Raw genomic sequence first — 24398 nt, forward strand, 5'->3', positions numbered from 1 at the left:
TCTTTTTTATTCATTCGGAGTCACAGTAAGTAGAGATTCAAAAGAGCATAACTTATTGCCGCAAAGCTCAATTGAACACCGAGAAAAAATTAGGAGGGGTTTTTATAATTCAGCATTTCATGATTAATAAGACAGAAAGAACATCCTTATCAAAACAGTAAAGTTAAACAATATGTCTGTTGAGCTAAGCATTATCTGTGTTCTCAAAGCTAAGCACAGGAGAGACGCCTTTGCATAAACTACATGTACTTTCTGCAGCCTTGTGACCTTGTCCCTGAAACATTCACTCTGAGAGAGGAAAAAAAACAAGAAACAGCTTAGATTTTATTCATGTGGACACTATTTCTCCTGAACCCTGGAATAACATATTTTTGTTAGTTCATAAGCCAAGCTTCTCTCACTGGCAAGTTACAAAATAGTTATTATAAAAATTCTAATTTACTAAACACACAAAATACATGGTGCTGAGGAGAACATTCTTCTTCTACACTATCTATCATAGCCCCTTTAATTATCTATCTATCTATCTATCTATCTATCTATCTATCTATCTATCTATCTATCTATCTATCTATCTATCTATCTATCTATCTATCTATCTATCTATCTATCTATCTATCTGTCTGTCTGTCTGTCTGTCTGTCGGTCGGTCGGTCGGTCGGTCGGTCGGTCGGTCGGTCGGTCGGTCGGTCGGTCGGTCGGTCCGTCGGTCCGTCGGTCGGTCCGTCCGTCCGTCTGTCTAATCTTCTGCAGTTACTTTCTTTAAACCCATCACAAACCCCAAGATTCAGTAGAGGTCCTTTTCCAAGCTGTTGGCACAGATGACATAAAGGAGTTGTGATGCCCTTATTATGCCATGCTGTCTCCATTTTAATTCAGAGTCTTAAGACTGCTTTTGAAGGTTTCAGAGTGGCTTGGATGGTACAGAACAAACCCTCTGAAGTAGGATTTGTATTACCATACATACCTGCAGATAAGTTCTCCCGCGGAAGTCGGGACTTAATTTTACTGTAAAATTTCTGGTATTTTATAATGTTGGTCATATAAGTCGAATGCAGAAAACTCACGCTATTGGTCCTAGAAATTATGTTATGCTAACACCCACCCGAGAGAGTAACCACGGAGCACACGGCCTTTGTTTTCTATGTGGGTGCGTCAAAGCGCTGTATCAGCGTTTGCTCCTAACCTCTCTCTCTGTCTCTCTATTGTGCCTACATGGTAATACCCGAACTATTTCGAAGTGATGTTTGCACTGTTTTGTGTTTTTTGTATCTCATACCCTCATATACTCTTATCGTAAGAGCATCCCTTATCTATGATGGAGTGTTCGATCAGAAGAAAATATGAAGCTGGTTTAAAATAAAAGTCGTTGAAGTGGCGAAAGAAATTGGTAACTGCACTGCTACGACAAAATTCGATGTGTCTGAGAAACTGGTGGGAGATTGAAGGAGGCGAGAAGATGTAAAAAAAAATTTAAATAAATAAGAGTTGTATTTTTGAATGGGCATATAAGTCGGGGTCTGATTTTATGATCGATCTTTTGGGTTTCAAGACCCAACTTATACGTGAGTATATATGGTAATTTGAGATTTGTAGCATTTTTAGCTTTTAATTGATCAACTTTAAATTGAATTTGTAACTTTGCTGAATACTACTGTTAGTATTGTTCTGTAATGTGGAGTTTGGCTGTAATCTCCCACACCATACACTCAAGCCCCGCCTCCCACACCCACCCATGCCTTTATGCCCCCCCCCCACTATAGTTGCGTTCCATGGTCTGTGAATTGTGATTGTCAAAATTGTCATCATTAATGGCAAAGTGGGCATCATTTTACCAGTGCAAAAAACACATGTCTGGTGGCTTAGCAAAATGTACACATTGAGTCCAGTGATTTTGTTTTTTACCCAAGATCTTTATTTATACTTTATTTGCTATTTTTTAATTTATTTTTTTGCAAAGTGAAATGCTGTATTTTGTGCGAGTCATGTCACTCATCACTAACTGGAAACTTTCTGTCAGCCTACTGGATGATCAAACCCATCACTATCTACTGGCTCAGGCTCAGTTACTGTGGTAGTTCATACCATGATGCACCACTTTCTTTTCTGCCTGCCATTAGCACCCTCTTTGGATCCACTTTTCACTGGGAAGGTAACATCACAGTAGTGAAAGAAATTGGTAACTGCGCTGCTGCAACAAAATTCGATGCGTCTGAGAAACTGATGCGAGATTGGAGGAGGCAAGAAGATGTAAAAAATAAAATAAATAAGTGTTGCATTTTTGAACGAGCGTATAAGTCGGGGTCTGATTTTATGATCAATTTTTATACGTGAACATATACCATATTTACATATGGGCTTCACGGTAGCATGCTTATTTTAGTGAAGAGCAAAACTTGACAGTTACGTCAGAATGGCATCACTTCACCATCAAATCAGTGAAAACATGAATGGTGTAAACAGTTCCTTTATGGACTACGCAACTTATTTGAAGAATTTTTTTGCTGGCTACAATGGAGAACATTTTTTATAAGTAATAAAATCGAGGAAGTTTTACACATGTCATCCTGAAGAGATTCAAATCATTATCATTAACAGCTTCTTTTACTTATTCTGATTTACAAAGCAGTTGGCCAGTAAAACTAATGAAAGAAGGAGCCTATGAAGATCTGCTGATGACAGAAGCACCCTTCATTTCTTGACAATATGTCATACATTGCTCAAAAGCAGCCTTCATTATTCTTCTGCTAGTGTTCGCTATGTGATTGTGAGCCAAGAGCCATTTTCCATCTAATCACTTGAGAGTTTGAGGACTTTTGCTGGCATACAGAGTCTTGTCTTCTTGATCTCCTAATGAATTAATGATGGCCTTCTGAACTGCGAATGCGTTAATTGCTTTCAGGGCCAGTTCTTGCTTTGAGGACCCTACATAGTATACCTGTTTTAGTACTAAACGTGATGACACATGGCAGGTGTGACCATTCAAGGTTGTTGCAGCACCCCAGACACAACTGCACAGACAAAAGTCCCGGTAGAATAAAAAAGTTTATTTTCACAAGTGTCTTTCCAGAAGGCTTCAACAGCAGCACAAACACAACACATATCTTCTTCTTCCACTCCTCTAGGTGAGCTTTGTCCGTCCTTCACACCCAACTCCAAATCCCTACATGAGGGCTTCTTTTATCCTGGACCTGCAGTGCTCCCGGTGCCTAGGCATAGATTAGATTAAATTATTTATTTATACATTTAAAACAACAGAGGTTGTCCCAAAGTGCTGTACAAAAATGCATTAAAATAAACACAATACAAACAATCATGCAAAAGCAGATTGATAAAACAACCAATTGTAACATCCACCACAATTCCATCATACACAAGTAGGTCTTAAGCCGACTTTTAAAAACCTCGATCGAGGATGAAGGCCTGATGTGCAGAGGTAAGTCATTCCAAAGCCCATTGGAAGCACTTCTGGGTCAAACAGAAGTCCCACAAAGGAGGAATTTCTAGTCCCAGCAGCTCTCCTTGCAGCCACCATGGAACCTTCCCCATGGGACTACAGGTCCCAGCATGCCCTGCAGGTGTCCTTCTGGGGATCCTAGCTCGGGGATGTATTTATCTAACATATCAGGGGAGCAAATAGTCCAAGTAGTTTATCTCCCCCAATTCTGCTTTTATGTTGGCCTCCTGGCCAGGTAAGAAATCTAAACCTGTCCCGGCAGGGATGCCCATGTACCAACTTCCATTCTGGCATCTCGTGCTTGCCTCCTGGCCAAGACAGGATGATCCCCGCCTTTCTTTTTCTTGCTTCTGAAGGGCTAGCCTCTCATCCAAGTAAGGAACCTTGCCCCATCCCTGCCAGGATGCCCACCCAGGTGCTCCGTCCATCACACAGTTTAGCCCTTCAAACCATGAAACGGCCCTGGGTTTTATGTATGAAGTAGGCTGACTTGTAGCACAAAAGGTTCCTGGTGCTCAACCAGAGTTATGAGTGGGTTCTTTTGTCATCTCTCTTACCATGGCTGTTCTCTCATGATTGATCAGTTTGGCTGGGTGGCTGGAACTATAAAGAGTTGTGGTTTTTAAATACTTATTCAATTTAAGTATTATGGAGGCCACTATGCTGTTGGGAATCTTCAGTGCTGCAGGAATGTTTTGTAGCCTTCACCCGATCTGTGCCTTGTCGCAATCCTGTCTCTAAGCTCTGCACCAGGTCTTCAACCACATGGCTTGTATTCTGCTCTGATACACATTGCCAACTCTGGGACCTTCTATAGACAGGTGTGTGCCTTTCTTCATTATGTGTAGTCAATTGAATTGACCACAAGTGGTCCTCAAAGAAGTTGTAGAGACATCTCAGTCATGATCTCTAGAATGGGATGTATGTGAGTCAAAATTCAAATGTCATAGTAAAGGGCCTGAATTCTTGTTTTTAATTTTTTTTAATTTTTAATAAATTTTGCAAGAATTCCTAAACTCTTGTTTTTGCTTTGTCCTTCTGGGATATTAAGTGTTGCTTGATGAGAGAAAAAATGAATTTAAATGATTTTAACACTAGGCTGTAACATAGGAAAATAGGAAAAATGTGAAGGGGTCTGAATACTTTGTGATGGCACTATAGGAACCAGTTCTGAACAGGGTGCCAGTCATTCACAGGGCACACTCGCTCACAGCGGGGCCAATATAGAGTCACCAACTAACCCGCATGTCTCTGGGATGTGGAAGGAGAAATGTAGAAGAACAAAAGTAAACAGACATTTAGAAAATTTCAGGCAAGGGCTTTGAACCCAGAATGGTACATCTGTGATGCTGTAGTGTTAAAACATACACCACTATGCTGTCCCATTTTATATGTTGTCAATTGTTATTTTATACAGTTAATTTTTGCATGGGGCGGCACGGTGGCGCAGTGGGTAGCGCTGCTGCCTCGCAGTTGGGAGATCTGAGGACCCGGGTTCACTTCCCGGGTCCTCCCTGCGTGGAGTTTGCATGTTCTCCCCGTGTCTGCGTGGGTTTCCTCCGGGCACTCCGGTTTCCTCCCACAGTCCAAAGACATGCAGGTTAGGTGGATTGGCGATTCTAAATTGGCCCTAGTGTGTGCTTGGTGTGTGGGTGTGTTTGTGTGTGTCCTGCGGTGGGTTGGCACCCTGCCCGGGATTGGTTCCCTGCCTTGTGCCCTGTGTTGGCTGGGATTGGCTCCAGCAGACCCCCGTGACCCTGTGTTCGGATTCAGCGGGTTGGAAAATGGATGGATGGATGGAATTTTTGCATGTGGTATGTTACCAGGAGTTTACTTTGCATCATTTGGTTTGTTTTTATATAGTGCTTCTTTGTATAATTTCTTTTAAAACTGTGTTTTATGTCTTGTGGTCATGTCCAGGAATGGTAGATCGATGTCTCCACAGACAGACACACAAAATCGTGTCACTTAAAAATCTTTTTTTTAATATATTTTTTATTCTTTTCTGTGCTTTCAATATGCACCTTGCCTCTTTTCCATTTTTTTTATTACACTTTATTAATCCCGAAGGAAATTACTTGATTTTTCGCATACCCCTTGGGGTCAGGGTGCAGGGTCAGCCATTGCATAGCACCTCTGGAGCAATTGAAGGTTAAGGGCCTTGCTCAAGGGCCCAGCAGAGTAGCATCTCTTTTGGCAGTGATGGGGATTCGAACCGGCACTCTTCGGGATACCAGCGCAGATCCTTAGCCTCAGAGCCAACATGGTAACAGGAATTAAAAATTGTGTCCCTGAAGATTTGTGCCAGCCTTTTGTTTGTTTCACGGTGAGTGCCCTCACAAATAACTTTACAAAGCGGCCAAACAGAACAAGACATTTCAGGATGATTCATTGTAGTAGTAGGATGATTTCTATTGTTGTACCACCAAGCCCTGAAACAAGAGCAGTCAATGACTTGAAGCGTTACGCTCCTCACGTACACCTTTGTTGACTGTAAACAGACACACATGTAAATGAAACTACGCTGAAGGAGTGCTTTACTTGGGAGCAGCTAAACATATGGAGCTGCTGAAGCATTTAATAAAGTGCGGAAACTGAGCAGCATGTCGGGAGTCCCTCCAGTTTGTTATTTAGACAGCTAATGTTGATTAGTGGATAGGGAATTACCTGAAACTCCAGGCTACAGGTTTTAAATTCCTCTTGGCTGGTTGACATTACACAAGTCACTTGATGTGTCTTCGGTCTGTTTGTTACAGTGCAGGTTGCTTGTCAAACTTGTCTAAGAAAAGTTTCATCTGTCCATATTCTAATCCACTTATCAAATTATTGAAAGTGTAATTAACACTTTCACACATGCAGGTTAAGCCATTAACATAACTTCATATTTTCAGATTCACCTTTCTTTTTAAACTTGACCCCGTTGATTGCTAAGGCTGTCATACCTGTATTCTTAGAAGCTCTTGTCTGTTGTGACGCTAAACCCTGGAAATGTTTTGAGCGGAGACCCTAGAAGCTCTTCTGACAGTTGCTAGGATATGAAGTGACGTCTCCTGAGTTCAAGTCACGGCAAAGGTGCTGAAAAATTAAAGCTGAACCTCAGATGCTGGCTTAACTGGTTATTTTTAAAGGCCATGTGTGCAGTTTGGGGGCTACATGGCGTACTTGTTTGTTGTTAACCAGTAATTGTTTCTCACTGTCATACTTTGTAATAGTAATGGTAATAGTAATAACAGGCCCGGCTTTAGGCATAGGCGAAGTAGGCGACCGCCTAGGGCCCCGGCATCTGGGGGGCCCCGGATCGACTCCTTGGTCTAATTTTCACGCATTTTGCAGAGCTTCCAGGGGGCCCCTGGACCCCCCTTTCGCCTAGGGCCCCATAATACCTAAGACCGGGCCTGGTAATAACTAGAAATCTGCAGGCCACAGCAACATACAGTCAGCCAGTCAGTCATTGCCCAACCCTCTATATCCTAACACAGGGTCATGGGTGTCTGCTGGAGCCAATCCCAGCCAACACAGGGCGCAAGGCAGGAACAAATCCCCGGGCAGGGCGCCAGCCCACCGCAGGGCACACACACACATGCCAAGCACACACTAGGGACAATTTAGGATCGTCAATGCACCTAACCTGCATGTCTTTGGACTGTGGGAGGAAACCAGCAACATACGGCTAGAAGAAAATAATTATTTCTTATATACAGGTGCTGGTCATAAAATTACAATATCATGACAAAGTTGATTTATTTCAGAAATTCCATTCAAAAAGTGAAACTTGTATATTAAATTCATTCATTACACACAGACTGATGTATTTCAAATGTTTATTTCTTTTAATGTTGATGATTATAACTGACAACTAATGAAAGTCCCAAATTCAGTTTCTCGGAAAATTAGAATATTGTGAAAAGGTTCAATATTGAAGACACCTGGTGCCACACTCTAATCAGCTAATTAACTCAAAACACCTGCAAAAGCCTTTAAATGGTTTCTCAGTCTAGTTCTGTAGGCTACACAATCATGGGGAAGACTGCTGACTTGACAGTTGTCCAAAAGACGACCATTGACACCTTGCACAAGGAGGGCAAGACACAAAAGGTCATTGCTAAAGAGGCTGGCTGTTCACAGAGCTCCGTGTCCAAGCACATTAATAGAGAGGTGAAGGGAAGGACAAGATGTGGTAGAAAAAAGTGTACAAGCAATAGGGATAACCTCACCGTGGAGAGGATTGTGAAACAAAACCCATTCAAAAATGTGGGGGAGATTCACAAAGAGTGGACTGCAGCTGGAGTCAGTGCTTCAAGAACCACCAGTCACAGACGTATGCAAGACATGGGTTTCAGCTGTCACATTCCTTGTGTCAAGCCACTCTTGAACAAGAGACAGCGTCAGAAGCGTCTCGCCTGGGCTAAAGACAAAAAGGACTGGACTGCTGCTGAGTGGTCCAAAGTTATGTTCTCTGATGAAAGTAAATTTTGCATTTCCTTTGGAAATCAAGGTCCCAGAGTCTGGAGGAAGAGAGGAGAGGCACAGAATCCACGTTGCGTGAGGTGCAGTGTAAAGTTTCCACAGTCAGTGATGGTTTGGGGTGCCATGTCATCTGCTGGTGTTGGTCCATTGTGTTTTCTGAGGTCCAAGGTCAACGCAGTCGTCTACCAGGATTTTTCAGAGCACTTCATGCTTCCTGCTGCTGATGAACTTTATGGAGATGCAGATTTCATTTTCCAACAGGACCTGGCACCTGCACACAGTGCCAAAGCTACCAGTACCTGGTTTAAGGACCATGGTATACCTGTTCTTGATTGGCCAGCAAACTCGCCTGACCTTAACCCCATAGAAAATCTATGGGGTATTGTGAAGAGGAAGATGCAATACGCCAGACCCAAGAATTCAGAAGAGCTGAAGGCCACTATCAGAGCAACATGGGCTCTCATAACACCTGAGCAGTGCCACAGACTGATCGACTCCATGCCACGCCGCATTGCTGCAGTAATCCAGGCCAAAGGAGCCCCAACTAAATATTGAGTGCTGTACATGCTCATACTTTTCATGTTCATACCTTTCAGTTGGCCAACATTTCTAAAAATCCTTTTTTTGCATTGGTCTTAATTGATATTCTAATTTTCCTAGATACTGAATTTGGGACTTTCATTAGTTGTCAGTTATAATCGTCAACATTCAAAGAAATAAACATTTGAAATACATCAGTCTGTGTGTAATGAATGAATCTAATATACAAGTTTCACTTTTTGAATGGAATTACTGAAATAAATCAACTTTGTCATGATATTCTAATTTTATGACCAGCACCTGTACTCATTGTGCATCTGTATTATGGTGGAAATGTACCTGTGCTTTATTACAGCTGTTTTGTAGCGCCTTACGTGCACAGCTTTGGACAGACTTACCAGCTCCGCATAAGAAGACCAAACTGTTGTCTTCAGACCTCAGCTACAGCAATGCCACTAAACAAATTAGGTGCCAGGTCACCACATGCACTGCAGCCTTTTGACAATGCCTTTTCTCAGCCACTAACCCTTTTGTGGAAATATTAGCACAGGTACTCTTAACACTGTGTGTTCTGACCAGACGCATTACCGTCTGGTTTGGGAAATGCATGTGCTTCAGACCACTATGTCCTACAATGAATAGATCACCTGAAACTCTCTGCCCTCCATTGAGTACATCTCTATCAAAGGTTGCATCCACAAAGTCTATAGCATTGTGGCGGACCGCTCCCACCTCTCTGATGGTCTCTTTGTCCCACTTCCATCTGGCAGAAGGTATTGTGGCATTCAAAGCAGTTCTGCCAGGTTCTTCAACAGCTTCAATCCCTAAACTGTGTGGACTCTGAACTCTGTGCTGTCTCCCTGCCCTCAGGTCTACTTTTTGTAGTTTATGTATATGCAGTACATTTGGGTCATTTGTTGCTACTATTGTTTTTAACTATTACTAGGGGGCTTTGCCCCCTGCTTGCTTTGCTAAACCCCCACCCCCCATGGCGCATGGTACACGCCAGCCACTTTGCATCTCTGCCGCTCGCGATGTGGGGTTGGACTGAATGCATGCTACGGAGATGCGGTCGGAACAGCTGCTGGCTTACTGCTGCTGCTGCTGAGTGTGACAATGCAATGTGTGAGCCGGGGAGAACAAGAGATGGAGGTGTGCTGAGATTGTGAGGAGAGAGACTGCATTTTAACTTCTGAGTTTTAACAGATTTATTTATTTCTTTTTATCCCCACTTTTCACTGTTTTTATGGATTATTTAAATGAACCACTTTTTTGTTTGGACACAACTGTTTTTGTTTGCTGATTTTAAATAAAAGCACTCTGCACTTTTTGCACCATCCCTTGCTTCATTGTTGATGTCTGCACTGCCTAGCTCATTGACATTAGCGACGGTGTCAGGTTCAAGAGCTCCGAGAAGCTGGATGGGAGCATGGAGCTGAGCCCGCATCGTCACACCGAGCTGCGTGTTCTTCTTGTCACACTACGCGTTGATCATTTAAAAGCCTGTACGGCAGCAGTCCTTTTGTCTCACTTGTCTCGTTGGACGTGAAAGTGTCTCCAAGAAAATCACATATTGTCTCCTTCCAAGCCTTGCAAGATTTTTTTTTGTAATAGAGAGAAAAATTTATTTATTGTTTGTATAGTATAGTATAGTATAGTATAGTATAGTATAGTATAGTATAGTATAGTATAGTATAGTATTATTTGTTACCTGTATTGCACTTGTCCTGTGCTTATGTTTATGTTGCATCATTGTCCCTAAGAAAGGTATTTTGTACCACTGTATGCTGCAATATGGTGTATGGATAGTATGACAATAGAGCCTCTTGACTTGACTTGACCACTTGGCTTGGTCCTTTTAGTATATTATCAAGGAAGGTCCTCTGTTTATTATTGTGTTACTGGTAACTATGTTGTTTGCATGATGACTGTTAGGCATATCAGTAGCACCTGACATGTACAGCTTTACCTGCATGTGAGCAGCTGCTTCAAGTAAAGAGGCATACTAGTTTGACATAAGCAGACTAAATGGTGGTCTTCAGACCTTAGCTACACCTGTGTCAATCACCAAAACACATGCCCGCTCACCATGCTGCTGCTTTTGAAAGTGTCTTTCTCAGGCACTAACCCCTGTGGGAATTTGGCAATCACCCACAGCAGGTAGACTCTTAACAGTATACCTTCACCCAGTCAAACAATACAAAATCACTATTGCAAAATACAGATGAAATCAATGGTAGCAAATGGAGGAAATGTACTTAAAAAGTGGATGAGTGGTTTTTCAGAGGCTAAGGATCTGCCCTGGTATCTGGAAGGTCGACAGTTTCAAATCCCGTTAATGCCAGAAGGGATCCGACTCTGTTAGGCCCTTGAGCAAAACCATTAACCTGAAAATTGCTCAAGGGGCACTGTAAAATGGCTGACCCTGCACTCTGACCTCGACAGGTCATGCAAAAAGACAATTTCCCCTTGGGGGTTAATACAGTGTACCAAAAACCAAAAAAAATATTGAAAGATTGTTATGTAAGGATACAAAGGACGATGAAGATGAATCTTGGAGCATAGCTGTCTTCAGTTTTTGTTTAGTCCTCAGAGGTCTTTATCTTGCCAATTTTGTCTTAGATGCAGATGTCTTGTCTGGGTGATGATTGTCTCTTTCCTGTTCTTCTTGTCTTTTTGCAGAAAGCATCCCAGAACTTTAAAGGGCCCTTTTCACATAGATTTAATGATTACATAAATAATAACTAGTATTTTTTTTGTTAGACTGATTGTTTATTCTGATATAAATTACCCAAGTCCATTTAAAAATAAAGTCTATCTATCTATCTATCTATCTATCTATCTATCTATCTATCTATCTATCTATCTATCTATCTATCTATCTATCTATCTATCTATCTATCTATCTATCTATCTATCTATCTATCTATCTATCATGCCATTCATTATCTATTTATCTATTACACAGTGCCTTTCATTATCTATCTATCTATCTATCTATCTATCTATCTATCTATCTATCTATCTATCTATCTATCTATCTATCTATCTATCTATCTATCTATCTATCTATCTATCTATCTATCTATCTATCATGCCATTCATTATCTATTATCTATTACACAGTGCCTTTCATTATCTATCTATCTATCTATCTATCTATCTATCTATCTATCTATCTATCTATCTATCTATCTATCTATCTATCTATCTATCTATCTATCTATCTATCTATCTATCTATCTATCTATCTATCTATCTATCTATCTATCTATCTATCTAGTGATAGCATTCATTTTTTGTTTTGAAACATTTTTGCTTCTCAAGTTAGGGCCAAGTGCCACCCTCTGTTGACTAGGAGATACTTGAACCTGCTGCCAGTCTTTCTCTATTTTAGGGTCTTGCTGAAGTACCCAACTACCCAGCAATCCACTCATCACTATATCTAAGTACTTATTTAAAGCTGCATGTTTGACTCATTGACTGACTGAGAAGAAAGTATTGAACATTTGCATTCATCCTAATAACATATTATCTCATTGGCCAGAGAAATTCAATCTTATCATTTTTTTAATTGTAAAAAAAATGGAGAAAAGCACAGTGGTGTGTCATATTTAATAGCTGAAAAGGGCTGTCTTAGTGCTGGGCTTCAGCAATTGCAGAATAGCACAAATAGCTTTTCTGAACGCTAGTCGGCAAACATCACGGTTTGAGTCCTGGCTGTATACTTTTTTTATATTTGTATATGGAGGCATAAACATGCAAAATAGTAATTATCAATGCTACATAAGTGATATAAAAAAAAATTAACATCCATTCATCTTCTAAACCTGCATATCCAGAACATGGGACAGAAACTAGAGCCATTCCCAGAAAGCATCACGACTGTAAAGTAGGAATAACCCCTGCACAGGGCGCCAGCCAATTGAAGGGTAGACACAAACACCTGTCACGGGTCAATTTAGCATCACCAATTAATGTAAAGGCTCACTTTAGACGATTTTTACAGCGATTTCAAGTTGTAGCCTTCTTTTATATAATCTTAGTGAGTCAGTCTGTGAAAACAGTCTAATTATACGACATATCCAGCAACTCACTCCATCTAGTCCACAACTTCGAGTTGTAGGGGTGGGCTGTGTGTGCATTGAAGCTGACAAGCAATGAATACTCATCTAGAAGTGTAATGCAAATAATGCACCAGCAAGGAATAAGAAACTAACAAACAGAAAATAAGCTTGTATGTCTGATGTCTCGTGTTTTATGTACCACAACAGAATAGAAAAAAAGAAACAAGTAAGCCCGCGATTTGCTAGCGAATCGGAAATCCAAGAATGGCAATCAGTTTCTGTTCCGTTCGATATCTGGATGGATGACATATCATGGAGGGTGGGTGCGTGACGTGCGTCTGGGGAAATTGGCAGAGTTTTGCACAGCAAGTTCAGTTTACAGGTTGTGGTGTTCGTGTGCCAGCCACTGAGTTTGGGAAGCCTCTGGGTTAGAGTCTGTGACCGTTATGTGATCTATATTACTGGCACAGTGGATTAGAGCAAGTGTAGCTCACAGGTTGTGTTGTTTGGGCGCCACGTACTGACTCTGGGAAGCCGCTGCGTTTTGGGAAGCCGCTGCGTTTGACTCTGGGGCGGGCGCCACGGCGCATTACGTTGTGTTATTTGGGCGCCATCTACTGACTCTGGGAAGCCGCCGCGGTTTGGAAAGTTGCTGCGTTTGACTCTGGGGCAGGCGCCAAACTGAATGACCGTTATGTGATCTACATTCCTGGCACAGTGGATTAGAGTAAGTGTAGTTTACAGGTGGCGGGCTCGTTGCAGTGCGGCAGTGCGCGTGACATCCGGTTTACAACCTTCTCGTTTCTGTGTTTTCTGTGCAGTGCAGCAGTGCGCATGCGCCTCGATGTGCCCAGCGCCCTGCGTCCATATCCGGTTTACAACCTTTGATTAGTAAGATGGGTAAAAAGGGCAGATGTGGCAGCCTTACCCCCAATACCTGTTAACCCATCCTACAGAACCGGCTTTATCAGGCAGCATGCTATTGGCTGTCAGAAAACGGGCGAGAGCACAACTGTGCTAGAAAAAGTCATCATGCAGTTGCTAAATTTAACATGCCAAAGGATTTTCAGCCCTAAAAATTAAAAGTCTGGTGATGAGATCGACAAATCTGATATACCCAACAACTAGAAGTCACTTAACCTACATACTTTTGAGCAGGAGCACCTGTTGGAATCCCCCACAGACACAGAGTAGGATGAACATGCAAACTCTACCTAGGCAGCACCTGGGGCCTGAACTCCAGTCTCCTTGCTGTAAGACAGCAGCGCTGCCAGTGTGCTACCCATGCACTTAAATCTACATTTTGTATTTGTGAAAAGTGATATCAGTGTGGTGTCAACTTAAAAGAAGCTAAAAAAGAGTTTAATCAGTTATCATAAAGGTTCCATCCATCCATTATCCAACCTGCTATATCCTAACTACAGGGTCACAGGGGGTCTGCTGAAGCCAATCCCAGCCAACAAGGCAGGAAACAAACCCCGGCCAGGGTGCCAGCCCACCGCAGGGCGCGCACACACACACCAGGGACAATTTAGAATCGCCAATGCACCTAACCTGCATGTCTTTGGACTGTGGGAGGAAACCAGAGTACCCAGAGGAAACCCATGCAGACACAGGGAGAACATGCAAACTCCACCAGGAAGCGAACCCGGGTCTCCTAATTGCTAGGCAGCAGCACTACCCACTGTGCCACCGTGCCGCTATTACAAAGGTTTAAAATGAATATTCAAATTTCAAGTGAATAAGCAGGTAGCACAGCGGTTAGCACTGCTGCCTCCCTTGATTCTTCCTTCCATATCCTAAAGACGTGAGGTGCTTTATGTGAATTAAAAGCTCTCTAAACCTTACCCATATAATGGAGTGGTGCCCTGTCTATGGCTGGCTTCTGTCTTGTACCTCATTCTGTCAGAATAGCCACTGGGCCCCTCAGCCCAGAAGAGTGCAGCACCAGCATGGATAATGCCTCAATGTAAGCAGTTCTCATGGCCTTGCACTTTGGGTGTATTTTTCCTCCACAGACTGGTGAAGTCTGCTTGTTTTCATCTCTGATTTTGTTTTTCTCCCTTGCTGCTCTTTCCTCAGATAAAACCAGTGGCCCACAGCAGAATTGTCGTTTCGGCGAGATTCTTGAGGCCTATTCAGGAGCCATGTGCTATTTTGTAAGTTTAACATTCAACTGTTCTTTTTTGCTATAAAACAGCAGACACAACTAGCAGCTATTATAGATGGACTGAATGATCTCTCCCGTCTTTTCTTATTACAGCTTGGTTGCAAATGGAGATGTCCTAAACATGCCGGTCCGACTCTTAATCCCCAGGAAGATTCTCGCTCAGTGGGAACACATTCTCGAGATGGTCACAGAGAAGATGAGAGTCAGGATTCTCGGAGCTGTGCACAGGTAGGCTGTTTTCATTCTGTTCCTTTAAGTGCTGCTTGCTATTAACGTACAATAACAAAGAGCAGAGTTTGTCCATTAATTCATGTAGTCACCCATTTTTACAACCTGCTATATCAAATCCATGGTTGTTGGAAGTCAGAACGTACAGTATCCCACCAGTAGACAAAATTCAGTGCGCTTAAAATTAAATATATTATTTTACTGGTGGCACGGTGGTTGTTTTATCATGAAAGTGCTCATTAAAGGCACTTTAACTTCCAAAGAATTTTTTTGGTAGGTGGACAAGTTAATCCTGGAATTGTTATATCTCAGTCAGGGTTCCTTCCCTGGCTGAGGTTCAGATTCATGTTTTATGTCTCTTTTGTTCATTCTTGATTCTTTTAGTTATGTTGATTATGTGCATCATTCTATATTTTTGATTTTGTCTATGTATATTGTGACGAGTGTGAGGCCCTCTCTTGTACCCTAAAACACAAGGCTGGGTCTCAGTACTTTAGCACATCCAACTTTATTCAGCTTGAAACAAGAACAGCATGGTTATTTATTGGAACGTGATTTGACACACTCCTATACACAAACAGCAATCTGGCAGGGTCGTGGCCAGGTTAGTGGCCAAGTAACCTTGTTCCCTGCATTTATAATGTTCCTTACATCACCCATTGACGACAGCACTTATAGCGCGACTGCGATCGGCTCGGATTTGCTTTTGCAGCAGGCGTTGGGAGCCTGTGGTTGCTCCAACAATGGATAACCTGTCTTCCACAGACGCGTGATTGTGCTTTGGGACGCTCTTTGGCTTGTCATCCCATTCGGGGGAGTCCCAAAAGAGTTTAGAAACCTTATAATATAAGCTGCCTTTGGTATGTTCAATGAGTATTGTGGGTAGTTCCCCAAGAGGTGGGGCCACCTGCCAATCACTGCTAGGAACTGCCCTATGCCCTAGAAATCCAGAGGGTCTTTCATAGGTCCTGGTGGTTCATTTCGGATGCACTAGGGAGATTACTTTTGATTACTTTTTGGTGTTTATTGCTGTGTTTATGCTGTGACAGTTTACAGGGTCCCCGTGACCCCTTGAACCCTCAGAGCAGATGTCAGACACCAGATTAAAGTCAAAATGAATATTTATTATAATAATAAGTGCACAAAGCACCACTACTCCACACTACTCCAATAAACAATAATCAATAATCAATAATAGATAGATAGATAGATAGATAGATAGATAGATAGATAGATAGATAGATAGATAGATAGATAGATAGATAGATAGATAGATAGATAGATAGATAGATTCTTTATTAATCCCAATGGGAAATTCACATTCTTCAGCAGCAGCATACTGATACAATAAATAATATTAAATTAAAGAATGATAATAATGCAGGCGAAAAACAGACAATAACTATGTATAATGTTAAATGTTAACGTTTACCCCCCCCGGATGGAATTAAAGAGTCGCATAGTTTGGGGGACGAACGATCTCCTCAATCTGTCAGTGGAGCAGGACGGTGACAGCAGTCTGTCGCTGAAGCTGCTCTTCTGTCTGGAGATGATACTATTAAGTGGATGCAGTGGATTCTCCATAATTGATAGGAGCCTGCTGAGCGCCCTTCGCTCTGCCACAGATGTTAAACTGTCCAGCTCCATGCCAACAATAGAGTTTGCCTTCCTCACCAGTTTGTCCAGACGTGAGGCGTCTTTCCTCTTAATGCTGCCTCCCCAGCACACCACTGTGTAGAAGAGGGCGCTCGCCACAACTGTCTGATAGAACATCTGCAGCATCTTATTGCAGATGTTGAAGGACGCCAGCCTTCTAAGGTAGTATAACCGGCTCTGTCCTTTCTTGCACAGCGCATCAGTATTGGCAGTCCAGTCTAATTTATCATCCAGCTGCACTCCCAGATATTTATAGGTCTGCACCATCTGCACACAGTCACCTTTAATGATCACTGGGTCTATGAGGGGTCTGGGCCTCCTAAAATCCACCACCAGCACTTTGGTTTTGCTGGTGTTCAGGTGTAGGTGGTTTGAGTCGCACCATTTAACAAAGTCATTGATTAGGTCCCTATACTCCTCCTCCAGCCCATTCCTGATGCAGCCCACTATAGCAGTGTCATCAGCGAACTTTTGCACATGGCAGGACTCCGAGTTGTATTGGAAGTCCGATGTATATAGGCTGAACAGGACCGGAGAAAGTACAGTCCCCTGTGGCGCTCCTGTGTTGCTGACCACAATGTCAGACGTGCAGTTCCCAAGACGCACATACTGAGGTCTGTCTTTAAGATAGTCCACGATCCATGCCACTAGGTATGAATCTAATCCCATCTCTGTCAGCGTGTCCCTAAGGAGCAGAGGTTGGATTGTGTTGAAGGCGCTAGAGAAGTCCAGAAACATAATTCTTACAGCACCACTGCCTCTGTCCAAGTGAGAGAGGGATCGGTGTAGCATATAGATGATGGCATCCTCTGCTCCCACCTTCTCCTGATATGCAAACTGCAGAAGGTCAAGGGCATGTTGAACCTGTGGCCTAAGGTGGTGAAGCAGCAGCCTCTCCATGGTCTTCATCACATGTGATGTCAGAGCAACAGGCCGAAAGTCATTCAGCTCACTAGGACGTGATACCTTTGGGACTGGGGTGATGCAAGATGTTTTCCAAAGCCTCGGGACTCTTCCCTGTTCCAGGCTCAGGTTGAAGATGCGCTGTAGAGGACCCCCCAACTCCGATGCACAGACCTTCAGCAGTCGTGGCGATACTCCATCTGGACCCGCTGCTTTGCTGGCACGAAGTCTCCTCAGCTCTCTGCTCACTTGCGCTGTTGTAATTATGGGTGGGGATGTCTTTCCTATGCTGGTATCAGAAGAAGGATGTGTGGAGGGTGCAATACTCCGAGGAGAGTGTGAGAGTGGGTTAGGGTGGTCAAACCTGTTAAAGAAGTTGTTCATTTGGTTTGCTCTCTTCACGTCTCTCTCGATGGTGGTACCCCGCTTCGAGCTGCAGCCAGTGATGATTTTCATCCCATCCCACACTTCCTTCATGCTGTTATTCTGCAACTTCTGCTCCAGCTTTCTCCTGTACTGCTCCTTCGCCGCCCTGAGCTGGACTCGGAGTTCCTTCTGCACGCGCTTGAGCTCATGCTGATCACCGTCTTTAAAAGCCCTTTTCTTCTGGTTCAAAAGGCCCTTGATGTCACTTGTAATCCATGGCTTGTTGTTAGCATAGCAGCGTACAGTTCTTACTGGAACTACAATGTCCATACAGAAGTTGATGTAGTCAGTAGTGCAGTCAACAACTTCCTCAATGTTCTCACTATGAGATCCCTGCAGGATATCCCAGTCTGTAGTTCCAAAACATTCTCTCAGAGTATTCTCAGCCTCCGGACTCCACTTCCTGAATGATCGTGTGGTTACTGGTAGGACTCTCACTTTTGGTTTATAGTGAGGCTGAAGCAGAACCAGGTTATGATCTGCTTTCCCCAGACGCGTTGCCACCCTTCCACCCAGCTCAGCTCGACGCCTGGGATTTCCCATAGTCCTTTTATAGTCCTTGACCTGGAAGTGTTTTGCCCTCTCTGTCCACGTGACTAGGAACACTTCCAGGTCATATAAAAACTCCACTTCTTCACCCCGGAAGCACGTTGTTCCTTCCGGTAATGTGTTTATGACGCACTTCCGGGTTATAGGGCACGTAGCACTCTGTGAGCCTCCCTGCAGCGACTCCTGGCCGCCCTGACGTTATCCAGCAGGGCTGTGTATTAAAACTCCATAGTCCATGATGCCCTGCTGGAACTCGGGCATCCCTATGTTGCAGGTAGGGCTCCATCCGGCGGCTTGGAGGTGTTGCCCGGAATATATGGCTGGCAATCCCTCACAATGCTTATTGTGATTTTCTGCATTTTCAACCTTCTGCTCTGGATTCCAGCTCCTTTATGCCTTTTGTGCTCTTTGGAGCTTCAAACTGTGACAGAGCATTACTTGTGAAAATACATTTTTTATTAAGGTTCTGTGTTTACCCTCATGACTAGCCGGAGTTTGGCAGTAAATCCCCCTCACAGTGGGCATTTTTGAAAGTATTTTGGGGACTTACATGCCTAAATTATTAGCCTTGTTTTACATAAATAGCCTGCAATTCTTCTGGAATCCACAATCTATTAAACCACTGAAATACCTCAGCTAATGCCAGAAGCCTTTATCCTTAATCTTGCAGGTTGCTACCTTTGAGGGAACTCCCGTGAAATGCTTTAGCCAATGCCAGAAGCCTATATCCTTCATTTTGCAGATTACTGCCTTTGAGGGAACTACCCTGAAACACCTTAGCAAAGGCCAGAAGTGTATACACTATATTGTCATAAGTATTGGGATTGCCTGCCTTTATGCACACATGAACTTTAATGACATCCCATTCTGAATACATAGGCTTTAATATGGAGCTGGCCCACCCTTTGCAGCTGTAACAGCTTCAACTCTTTTCGGAAGGCTTTCCACAAGGTTTAGGAGTGTGCTTATGGGAATGTTTCACCATTCTTCCAGGAGAGTATATGTGAGGTCAGGCACTGATGTTGGACGAGAAGGCCCGGCTCGCTTGCAGTCTCCGCTCTAATTCATCCCAAAGGTGTCCTATCGTCTTGATGTCAGGGCTCTGTGCAGGCCAGTCAAGTTCCTCCATATAGGACCGTTCTTAGGATGTTGGGGGCCCTGGGCATAATTAGACTGTGTGGGCCCTAATGCGTGTAGTATTAGCTACAGTTCAGCCAGATTTGACCTGTTTCCACTGGGCACTGCGTGGAGGTATGTAGCTAAGCCCAACGTGTGCACAATGTGCAGTGCAGTACAGTAATCCCTCACTTATCGCGGGAGATAGGTTCCAAGGCCGACCGCGATAACTGAATTTCCGCGAAGTAGGGACACCATCCATCCATCCATCCATTTACCAACCCGCTGAATCCGAACACAGGGTCACGGGGGTCTGCTGGAGCCAATCCCAGCCAACACAGGGCACAAGGCAGGAACCAATCCTGGGCAGGGTGCCAACCCACCGCAGGACACACACAAACACACCCACACACCAAGCACACACTAGGGCCAATTTAGAATCGCCAATCCACCTAACCTGCATGTCTTTGGACTGTGGGAGGAAACCGGAGCACCCGGAGGAAACCCACGCAGACACGGGGAGAACATGCAAACTCCACGCAGGGCGGACCCGGGAAGCGAACCCAGGTCCCCAGATCTCCCAACTGCGAGGCAGCAGCGCTACCCACTGTGCCACCGTGCCGCCCTAGGGACACCATATTTATTTAATTATTTAACGTGTATTTGGACATTTTTAAACCCTCCCTGTATTGTTTACAACCCACCCTTTACTCTATTAATAACAGGGACAACTGCTAAGCAATATGAAATCGGTAGATAAGTTTACACTTACTGTATAGCGAAGTACACGTAGCTATATATGACGTGATGATGGTGATGAATATGCTGCGCAGTAAAAATGATGACGATGAAGGTGATAATCCCCTAAATACAGTAGCAAGAGCACGTTAATGCTGAATGAGTAAGATGAGACTTCCTGGTTAATGCAGCACTCCGTCGCTGAGCCAATCAGCAGCACACAGGAACTTAGCTGCGTGCTCTGATTGGGTAGCTTCAAGCCATCCGCCAATAGCATCTCTTGTATGAAATCAACTGGGCAAACCAACTGAGGAAGCAAATACCAGAAGTAAAAAGACCCATTGTCCGCAGAAACCCGCGAAGCAGCGAAAAATCCGTGTTATATATTTAGATATGCTTACATATAAAATCCGCGAAGTCGTGAATCCGCGAAAAGTGAACCGCGAAGTAGCGAGGGATTACTGTAGTGCATATTTTTATAAATTTTAGAGCGTTTTATTTATTTTTTTGTCACAATTAAAAAGTGTGTTTTTTATACCATTTTCCATTTTTTTCTACCAAATTAGAACTTGGGCTAAAGAACATTCCAGAATAAAGCTCAAGAAACAACACGCTTTAACACTTGCGAAATCTTTAATTAATGCAGAGTAATCAAGTGATTGGACAACGTCTCGCTCAATGGACATTAATGCTAAAGCATTCAATCGTTCTTGTAACATGGTTGTCCTGAGGTAATTCTTGATTATCTTTATCTTAGAAAAGCTGCATTCCCCAGCAGCGACAGTAACTGGTATGGTCAAGGTGAAATGTAGCGCTACTGCGACGTTTGGAACAGAATCTTGCAAGCTGTTCTGGTATATAAACTGCAATGTTTCAAGAGCAGAAGCATCAGGAGGCACCAGATTTGCCAAAATACGCAATTCAGAGAACAAGTCCTGAGCATCAATATCGGAACCAGTCGTTTCATCTGTTAATATCGCATTGAGATATTAATGTTGCTCGTTGCTTACTGCTGGTCGATTTTGAAAGGAATCAGTAGGAGAATGCATCTTTTCGGCCACGACAAATTTCACCAAAGCTCCTTTTTGTGTCTCAATAAAGGCTACATCGTCTGCCTTTTTCTTTCGTTTAGCAACACCGGACGGATAAGTGCATTTCATATTAATATGGTACGTGCGAAACTGCTAATGTGAATAAGACGCAGTTACTAGCGGAGTACGATAAGGCCAATGCCAAGGCGAAAAAGGGAAGAAAGCGTTATACGCGATAGAAAAACACGGGAAGAAGTCCGTGCCCACGCTCACAATGCAACCGCGGTCTGGGACGGAATGGCCTCCTACGACGAGAGCACTCTATTTATTGACTTTTGTGGGGGCGTGTCGAAGCAGGGCTCCGCCTGCGCCTGTGCAGGGCCCTGGTCATAGCGAACGCCCCAAGCCCCAGTTCCCTGTTGCAGCATTCCCTGCCCCCGGGAAAGGGCAGTAAGCTTAGCATTAAACTTCATAGTACAGATACGTAGCTTGCGTCAATCTTAAAAAAAAAAAAACCCCTCGAATGATGGGACCCCTTTTGTCTCGGGGCCCCGGGCGACTGCCCTGCTCGCCCATGCCTAAGAACGGCCCTGCTCCATACAAAACTTGCTCTTCCATTTCTTTCTAGACCTTGCTTTGTGCACTGGTGCGTGCGCAGTCATGTTGCCATCCTCAAACTGTTCCCACAAAGTTGGGAGCATGGAATTGTCCAAAATGGCTTCATATGCTGAAGCATTAAGAGTTCCTTTCACTGGAACTAAGGGGCCAAGCCCAAGCCCTGAAAAACAACACCACAACATAATCCCCCCTTTACGATTGGCACAGTGCAGTCAGGTAAGTACTGTTCTCCTGGCATCTGCCAAACCCAGACTCATCAATCGGATTGCCAGACAGAGAAGCATGATTCGTCACTCCAGAGGACACGTCTCCACTGCTCTCGAGTCCAGTGGTAGTGTGCTTTACACCACTGCATCTGACGTTTTGCATTGCACTTGGTGATGTAAAGCTTGGATGCAGCTGCATGGCCATGGAAACCCATTCCATGAAGTTCTCTACGCCCTGTTCTTGAGCTAATCTGGAGGCCACACGAAGTTGGGAGGTCTGTAGCTATTGACTCTGCAGAAAGTTGGTGACTTCTGCACACTGTGTGCCTCAGTATGTGCTGACCCCACTCTGTGATTGTACATGGCCTACCACTTTGTGGCTAAGTGGCTGTTGCTCCCAATTGCTTCTACTTTGTTATAATACCACTAACAGTTGACTGTGGAATATTTAGTAGCGAGGAAATTTCATGAATGGACTTTTTGCACAGGTGGCATCCTATCACAGTACCACACTTGAATTCACTGAACTCCTGAGGGTGACCCATTCTTTCACAAATGTTTGTAGAAGCAGTCTGCATGCCTAGGTGCTTGACTTTATACACCTGTGGCCATGGAAGTGATTGGAACACCTGAATTCAATGATTTGGAGGGGCGTCCCAATACTTTTGTCAATATAGTGTATCTTTCATCTTCTGTTGGGCTACAGAACACAGCCTGCTTTCAGATTGCTTCCTTTGAAAGGATTTTGAACAAATGTGCCAAGCAGACACTGACTACCCTCAAAAGGCTGGCAAGAAGCAGTCTAAACAGAGGTCTGGAGAACCTGCTCTTGTCGGGTTACTTACAGTGCATCCAGAAAGTATTCACAGCGCATCACTTTTTCCACATTTTGTTATGTTACAGCCTTATTCCAAAATGGATTAAATTAATTTTTTTCCTCAGAATTCTACACACAACACCCCATAATGACAACATGAAAAAAGTTTACTTGAGGTTTTTGCAAATTTATTCAAAATAAAAAAACTGAGAAATCCAATGTACTTAAGTATTCACAGCCTTTGCTCAATACTTTGTCGATGCACCTTTGGCAGCAATTCCAGCCTCAAGTCTTTTTGAATATGATGCCACAAGCTTGGCACACCTATCCTTGGCCAGTTTCGCCCATTCCTCTTTGCAGCACCTCTCAAGCTCCATCAGGTTGGGTGGGAAGCGTCGGTGCACAGCCATTTTAAGATCTCTCCAGAGATGTTCAATCGGATTCAAGTCTGGGCTCTGGCTGGGCCACTCAAGGACATTCACAGAGTTGTCCTGAAGCCACTCCTTTGATATCTTGGCTGTGTGCTTAGGGTCGTTGTCCTGCTGAAAGATGAACCGTCGCCCCAGTCTGAGGTCAAGAGCGCTCTGGAGCAGGTTTTCATCCAGGATGTCTCTGTACATTGCTGCAGTCATCTTTCCTTTTATCCTGACTAGTCTCCCAGTTCCTGCTGCTGAAAAACATCCCCACAGCATGATGCTGCTACCACCATGCTTCACTGTAGGGATGGTGCCAGGTTTCCTCCAAACGTGACACCTGGCATTCACACAAAAGAGTTCAATCTTTGTCTCATCATACCAGAGAATTTTCTTTCTCATGGTCTGAGAGTCCTTCAGGTGCCTTTTGGCAAACTCCAGGCGGGCTGCCATGTGCCTTTTACTAAGGAGTGGCTTCCGTCTGGCCACTCTACCATACAGGCCTGATTGGTGGATTGCTGCAGAGATGGTTGTCCTTCTGGAAGGTTCTCCTCTCTCCACAGAGGACCTCTGGAGCTCTGACAGGGTGACCATCGGGTGCTTGGTCACCTCCCTGACTAAGGCTCTTCCCCCGATCGCTCAGTTTAGATGGCCAGCCAGCTCTAGGAAGAGTCCTGGTGGTTTCGATCTTCTTCCACTTACGGATGATGGAGGCCACTGTGCTCATTGGGACCTTCAAAGCAGCAGAAATTTTTCTGTAACCTTCCCCAGATTTGTGCCTCGAGACAATCCTGTCTCGGAGGTCTACAGACAATTCCTTTGACTTCATGCTTGGTTTGTGCTCAGACATGAAGTGTCAACTGTGGGACCTTATATAGACAGGTGTGTGCCTTTCCAAATCATGTCCAACCAACTGAATTTACCACAGGTGGACTGCAATTAAGCTGCAGAAACATCTCAATCATGATCAGGGGAAACAGGATGCACCTGAGCTCA

General features: G+C 43.8%; 2 protein-coding genes across 19 annotated transcripts in view; one reads left to right on the plus strand and one right to left on the minus strand.

Annotated features, from left to right (window-relative positions):
- Nucleotides 1-24398, minus strand: part of LOC114663507 (probable thiopurine S-methyltransferase) — a 261664-nt gene that overhangs the window by 128944 nt on the left and 108322 nt on the right. The window lies entirely within an intron of this gene.
- LOC114663782 (doublecortin domain-containing protein 2-like) overlaps nucleotides 1-24398 on the plus strand; it is a 346685-nt gene that overhangs the window by 30464 nt on the left and 291823 nt on the right. For 4 of the 8 annotated variants that reach the window (XM_051935742.1, XM_051935741.1, XM_051935738.1 and 1 more), the window contains exons 4-5: nucleotides 14614-14690; nucleotides 14795-14929. The exons of 3 other annotated variants lie outside the window; for them this stretch is intronic. In XM_051935742.1, the coding sequence (XP_051791702.1) occupies nucleotides 14614-14690; nucleotides 14795-14929 (212 nt within the window). The remainder of the gene's footprint in view (nucleotides 1-14613; nucleotides 14691-14794; nucleotides 14930-24398) is intronic. One more of the 8 variants, XM_051935739.1, reaches the window with a different exon arrangement.

Source organism: Erpetoichthys calabaricus, chromosome 13, assembly GCF_900747795.2.
Source record: "Erpetoichthys calabaricus chromosome 13, fErpCal1.3, whole genome shotgun sequence".
NCBI classification, from domain to species: domain Eukaryota; kingdom Metazoa; phylum Chordata; class Cladistia; order Polypteriformes; family Polypteridae; genus Erpetoichthys; species Erpetoichthys calabaricus.